Source organism: Myotis lucifugus, unplaced genomic scaffold, assembly GCF_000147115.1.
Source record: "Myotis lucifugus unplaced genomic scaffold, Myoluc2.0 scaffold_91, whole genome shotgun sequence".
In the NCBI taxonomy this organism is placed as follows: domain Eukaryota; kingdom Metazoa; phylum Chordata; class Mammalia; order Chiroptera; family Vespertilionidae; genus Myotis; species Myotis lucifugus.
In genome coordinates this window covers 3,257,005-3,263,237 of record NW_005871139.1, presented here as the reverse complement: position 1 = coordinate 3,263,237, position 6,233 = coordinate 3,257,005, and the positions used below count along the sequence as shown (strand labels likewise).

Below are 6,233 nucleotides of genomic sequence, written 5' to 3'. Positions count from 1 at the left end.
TGTGTTAGGGTAGGAGGGCGTGCGCAGGGTCTGATACCCAGGATAAGCAAACAAGCCCAGGACAGCTGCTTGCTTTGGGAGACGAGGCCTCTTTGCTGACACTTGCTTGTGGGGTGACTTCAGAAGAAAGGTCAGCCATTCAGGGGCTGCAACCAGTTCTGAGGAGCATGATACTGGCCACCCCGCCTCCTCAAGGGACTGTGCAATTTGGTTTGTGTACTGTGTGTAAGGAAATGGTCCTCACAGACCAGCCTGTTTCTCTTTCTAGGTTCCATGAACTGGTTATTATATAGAATCAGGGACATAGAAAGGGAATGGACTGACTATTCTTGGGGGGAAAGGGGAGTGGGAGATGCGGCAAGAGACTGGACAAAAATCGTGCACCTATGGATGAGGACAGTGGGTGGGGAGTGAGGGCAGAGGGTGGGGCGGGAACTGGGAGGAGGGGAGTTATGGGGGGGAAAAAAGAGGAACAAATGTAATAATCTGAACAATAAAGATTTAATTAAAAAAAAAAAAAAGCAATCCCAACCAAAATCCCCAGTAATTTATTTTGTGGATATTGACAAACTGGTCTCAAGTTAATATGGAAAGACAAAAGATCCAGAACAGCTAACACAACATTGAAGGAGAACGATGTTGAAGAAGTGATGCTACCTGACTTCAAGAATACTATAAAGTTACAGTAATCAAGACATTTTTATAACTCTGGCAAAACACAGACATGAAATAAACAAAGACTAGGTTTTTAGAGGTCAAAGCAATCTGCTAAAGTTTACTCTTTAGGAAAAATTAAATGCTAACCTTTTAGAATAAATTATTTTATTTTAAAGTTTGGAATCCTATTTTTACTATAATGTTTCTCATTTGCAGGAGGAAAACAGATATCAGTGTTTCAAGCATAACTGGGGGAAAAGCAAACTGAATTATGATGAAATTAAAGTCTAAAAAAGAAACAAAAGGGTTATAAAAACTTTTCAGTTGATAAATCCCATTCCATAGAACAGTTTAACTTCTTTAGTAATCTAACCGTTCCTTAGAGCCCAGATTGTCTTTATATTGATTTACTATACAATGAAACAACAGTCTCAAGACCAAAAGGAGCTTTGATATATTGTTCTTATAATGAGGTTTTTACTAGTAACTACAATGTCAGAATTAAGTTTAAAAGCATTTTTTTCATATTTAACGTGTGAGATCTGTAGTATCTACAGCTTTGTTTTCTATTAAAGAACATTAAATTGAAAATTAAATTGAATGAGGGGGAGGGGAGCCAGAATAGCTATGGTCACTCCCTTAATAAATATATTCCAGTTGTGTATAACAGTTCTAGTGCTATTGTTAAATTTGTCCCTTAACCTTTTTGCAGCTATTCTAGGAAATGGAAAAGTGATTTTATACAGTCCTGTTGTCCTTCCCTCCTTATAATTATTCTTGATTATTTCTTGACTCTTTGGACCTTATATTTTACTTTTGACAAGAAACTAGAGTAATGATCCCAGAAGGAAAGCTAAAGAAGAAATCAAAATCTAGAAACATTTTCTCTTGCTTCATTTCCTATCTCCAATGAAACATCAACTAAAAGGATACAGAATATCCTGCAGTATATTATCTCTTAGCATTCCCCCTAACGTATGTTCACTCTCCAAAAAGTACATTTTCAAGAGGCATTGGCTATCCTGCAAGTATATTCCAATTTATTAGGTTTCTAAGGTAAGAAAAGCAACTGTTATATGAATTCCAAAAGTAGTAATACACAAAGCTGTAAAGTAATATCTACAGATACTTAGTTAATGAGGTAACAGATAAAGTTATGAATGTTCTGTACTCTTCTAAAATTAATTTGTCATGATAAAAAGTTGTAACTAACAGTAGTACTGTACAGGGTGAGGGAAAGTATAACCATTCAAAACACATGAAGAGAATGCTTTTTAAAAATACAGATATAAATGTTGATCATTACTCCACAACTATGCTTTTAACAATTTATGCCCATATATATTCTTACCCTTCTGGTTTTGTTTCCTGGACATTGCAGTTTCTTTTATCTCAAAAGATATAGAAGAAAAGTATTCTTTTGCCTTGTCTGGGTTCTGATTGTAGTTATCTCTGATTTAAAGGTAGGCAAGAGAAGTCTGTAGTTGGAGGTGTTAAGTACAAAATCCTGGTTATTTGAAATTCTGCTAACTGGTGAGCTCCTTTCTTTCTATTATCTTCTTGTCAGGAAATATCATTGCAGACATTCATGTCGCTCCAGGATGATTCTAGAGGGAGGAAAAATACACATAATTACAGTTATAGTAATAGCTATTTGTACAAAATTTCTGAAAGATATCCACAGGTTTTGTTTTGTATTTTTTCTAAACAAAACTAGTGATTAGAAGAAAAGTACTCTAAAAAATCTATATATATAAAAGCCTAATGTGCAAAGTGTCCCCTCAGGAGTTTGGCCAACCGGGAGTTCGATCGCTCGCTATAACATGCTCTGATCACCAGGGGGTGGTGTGGAATGAAGGAAGGCTCCAGCGGGCAGCCGGCAGCCAGGGAAGGGAGGCCCTGGCTGGCAGCCAGCAGCTGCTAGGGACCTACCTGTGCACGAATTTCTTGCACTGGGCCTCTAGTATGGCTATAAAAAGCAATGTTTTGCTCTTTTAGAAACTTTAATCTTAGAATCAAACCATCTTCTTATTTCAGGAAGCATGTTCTCTTAGTCATCTTATATTTTGTATCTATCTCAAAAATATTATCCCCATCTCTGCTTCACAAACTATTATCTCATCACTCCCTAAGATCTTTCTTGCTACCTGCTCTTCCTGTCCAAATCAAGGGTCTTTTTTCTTCCTCTAGAATTTCCTATTTCTAATCTCTCCTCAGGTTTCCCAGCTCAAATACAGTTGCAAAAAACTTGGGGCTGGGGGTGAATGGGAAGCACACAAAGGAATTTTATTTTATTTTTTAAAATATATTTTTATTGATTTCAGAAAGGAAGGGAGAGGGAGAGAGAGATGGAAACATCAATGATGAGAGAGAATCATTGATTAGCCCCACACTGGGGATCAAGCCCATAACCCAGGCATGTGCCCCAACTGGGAATCGAATCATGACCTCCTAGTTCATAGGTTAACGTTTAACCACTGAGCTACACCGGTTGGGCAAGATTTTTTTTTTAAAAGATTACACCAAGGCTGAGAACCAAGATGGCGGCATAGGTAAACACCGGAGACTGCTGCCGCAAACAACCACTTCAAAAATACAACTAAAAGACGGAACAGACATCACCCAGAAACACAGGAAAGCTGGCTGAGGAGAGACTCTTCAACTAGAAGGAAAGAGAACAGCAAACCGAGGCTCAGAGGAGGCGCAGTGTGGAAAATACAAAGGTACCGAGGTGCGCGCGCAAAGCGGGCTGGTGGCTGAGGGCGCGGTTGTCGTTTTCGGTCGGGAGTGAGTCTCAGACTCTGGGCTCCAGATCCGGGCGAGTCTCTAGGGACTCAGACGGGAGAAGCAGGATTGTCCGGCATCAGTTGGAATCTGAGGGCAGCTTTCTCTCCGGGGTTTGCAGCGGCTGCCGGGGTTCTGAGAAGCAGAGCCTCTGGGAACGGGACTGAGAGCAGCCATAACTGCTCCCTCCACCCGCCCTGTTGATCCCACCCCGCCCAAGCCCTGCGCAGAGCCATTTGCCGAATCGCCTCAGGCAAAGGCTAGATTAGCACCTCCCCAGAGGACAGAAGTTTTCCACACAGCTGATTCTCACAGCCAGTCAGCCTGGTGGTCAAATCCCTCTAGTATTAACTACAACAATCAAGGCTTAACTACAACAAGACTGCGCACAAAGACCACAAGGGGGTGCACCAAGAAAGCATAAAAAATGCGGAGACAAATAAACATGACAGAAATGGAGGATATAGAGCTAAAAAACGCAATTTTGAGGGCTTGCAAGAAACTTGAGGAGAGCCTCACAAAAACTAATGAGACCCTCGATGCTACGATAAAGAAACTAGAAATTAAGCATACACGGACTGAAATAAAGAATATTATACCCAATAGCAGACCAGAGGAGCGCAAGAATCAAGCCAAAGATTTGAAATTCAAAGAAGCAAAAAACACCCAACCAGAAAAGCAAAATGAAAAAAGAATCCGAAAATACGAAGATAGTGTAAGGAGCCTCTGGGACAGCTTCAAGCGCACTAATATCAGAATTATTGGGGTGCCAGAAGATGAGAGACAGCAAGATATTGAAAACCTATTTGAAGAAATAATGGCAGAAAACTTCCCCCACCTGGTGAAAGAAATGGACTTACAGGTCCAAGAAGTGCAGAGAACCCCAAACAAAAGGAATACAAAGAGGACCACACCAAGACACATCATAATTAAAATGCCAAGAGCAAAAGACAAAGAGAGAATCTTAAAAGCAGCAAGAGAAAGAGACTCAATTACCTACAAGGGAATACCCATACGACTGTCAGCTGATTTCTCAACAGAAACTTTGCAGGCCAGAAGGGAATGGCAAGAAATATTCAAAGTGCTGAATACCAAGAACCTACAACCAAGAGTACTTTATCCAGCAAAGCTATCATTCAGAATTGAAGGTCAGATAAAGAGCTTCACAGATAAGGAAAAGCTAAAGGAGTTCATCACCACTAAACCAGTATTATACGAAATGCTGAAAGGTATCCTTTAAGAAGAGGAAGAAGAAAAAGGTAAAGATACAAATTGTGAACAACAAACATGCATCTATCAACAAGTGAATCTAAGAATCAAGTGAATAAGTAATCTGATGTACAGAATGAACTGGTGATTATAATGAATCAGGGACATAGAAAGGGAATGGACAGACTATTCTTGCGGGGGAAAGGGGAAAGGGGAATGGGAGATTCGGGAAGAGACTGGACAAAAATCGTGCACCTATGGATGAGGACAGTGGGTGGGGAGTGAGGGCGGAGGGTGGGGCGGGAACTGGGAGGAGGGGAGTTATGGGGGGGGGAAAAAGAGGAACAAATGTAATCTGAACAATAAAGATTTAATTTAAAAAAAAAAAAGATTACACCAAGCATCTACACTAATAAAAGAGAAACATGGTAATTAGGGTACGACCGCTACCCTTCCCATTGGCTAATCAGCATATCCTTATGCAAATTAACTGTCAGCCAAGAGGGCGGCCGGCAGCCATGCACTAAAGCGAACAGGGAGGCTTGCTTGCTCCAGTGATGGCGAACTCCAACGTTCCCCGCCTGCCGCTGCCGGCCTCTCAGCTGCAACTCTAAGCAACTATGTTGCAAATATAGAAGCTAAACAAAACCCCAGAAACCGGCTTTCAGCCGGACCGCAACATTGTATCAAATACAGAAGGTAAAGGCCAGAAACCTGCTTTCAGCAGCGAGGCCTCAGAGCTAAAGCTGGCCCAGAATAGAAAAAGAAAAAAGAAAAAAAGGAGCAGTTGGGAGCTTCAGTCAGCTGCCAGCCTGAAAACGGCACTCAGCCCCTCACCCAGACTGGCCAGGCACCCCAGTGGGGACCCCCACCCTGATCCAGGACACCCTTCAGGGCAAACCAGCCAGCCCCCACCCGTGCACCAGGCCTCTATTCTATATAGTAAAAGGGTAATATGCCTCCCAGCACCGGGATCAGCGGAGCTTCGAGGCCTCCCGGCACCGGGATCAGCGTGACAGGGGGCAGCGCCCAAACCCCCTGATCGCCCTGCGGCTCTGTGTGTGACAGGGGGCGGGGCCACAACCTCCCTATCCGCCCTGCTCTGTTCGTGACAGGGGAAGGCGCCCCAACCCCCTGATCAGCCCTGCTCTGTGCGTGACAGGGGGGAGCTCCCCAACCCCCTGATCGGCCCTGCTCTGTGTGTGACAGGGTACGGAGCCCCAACCCCCCTGATGGGCCCTGCTCTGTGAGTGACAGGGGGCAGCGCCCCAAACCCCTGATCGGCCCTGCTCTGTGCGTGACAGGGTACGGAGCCCCAACCCCCCTGATGGGCCCTGCTCTGTGAGTGACGGGGCAGCGCCCCAACCCCCTGATCGGCCCTGCTCTGTGCGTGACAGGGGGTGGCACCGCAACCTCCCCATCGACCCTGCCTTGAGTGTGACCAGGGGCGGTGCCCCAACCTCCCAATCGGCTCTACCCTGAGCATGACTGAGGGTGGCATCGCAACCTCCCAATCAGCCTGCTCTGAGCCCGACCAGGGGCTGCACCTAGGGATTGGGCCTGCCCTCTGCCACCCAGGAGCA

At 44.1% G+C, this 6,233-nt stretch overlaps 1 protein-coding gene across 3 annotated transcripts in view; it reads right to left on the bottom strand.

Moving 5' to 3' along the window:
* SPATS2 (spermatogenesis associated serine rich 2) overlaps positions 1-6,233 on the bottom strand; it is a 114,995-nt gene that overhangs the window by 61,421 nt on the left and 47,341 nt on the right. For all 3 annotated transcript variants that reach the window (XM_023756331.1, XM_014458211.2, XM_023756330.1), the window contains exon 2: positions 2,009-2,264. Coding sequence is in view for 2 of the 3 variants with exons in the window: in XM_014458211.2 (XP_014313697.1) it covers positions 2,009-2,033 (25 nt within the window). In the remaining variant the exon portion in view is untranslated. The remainder of the gene's footprint in view (positions 1-2,008; positions 2,265-6,233) is intronic.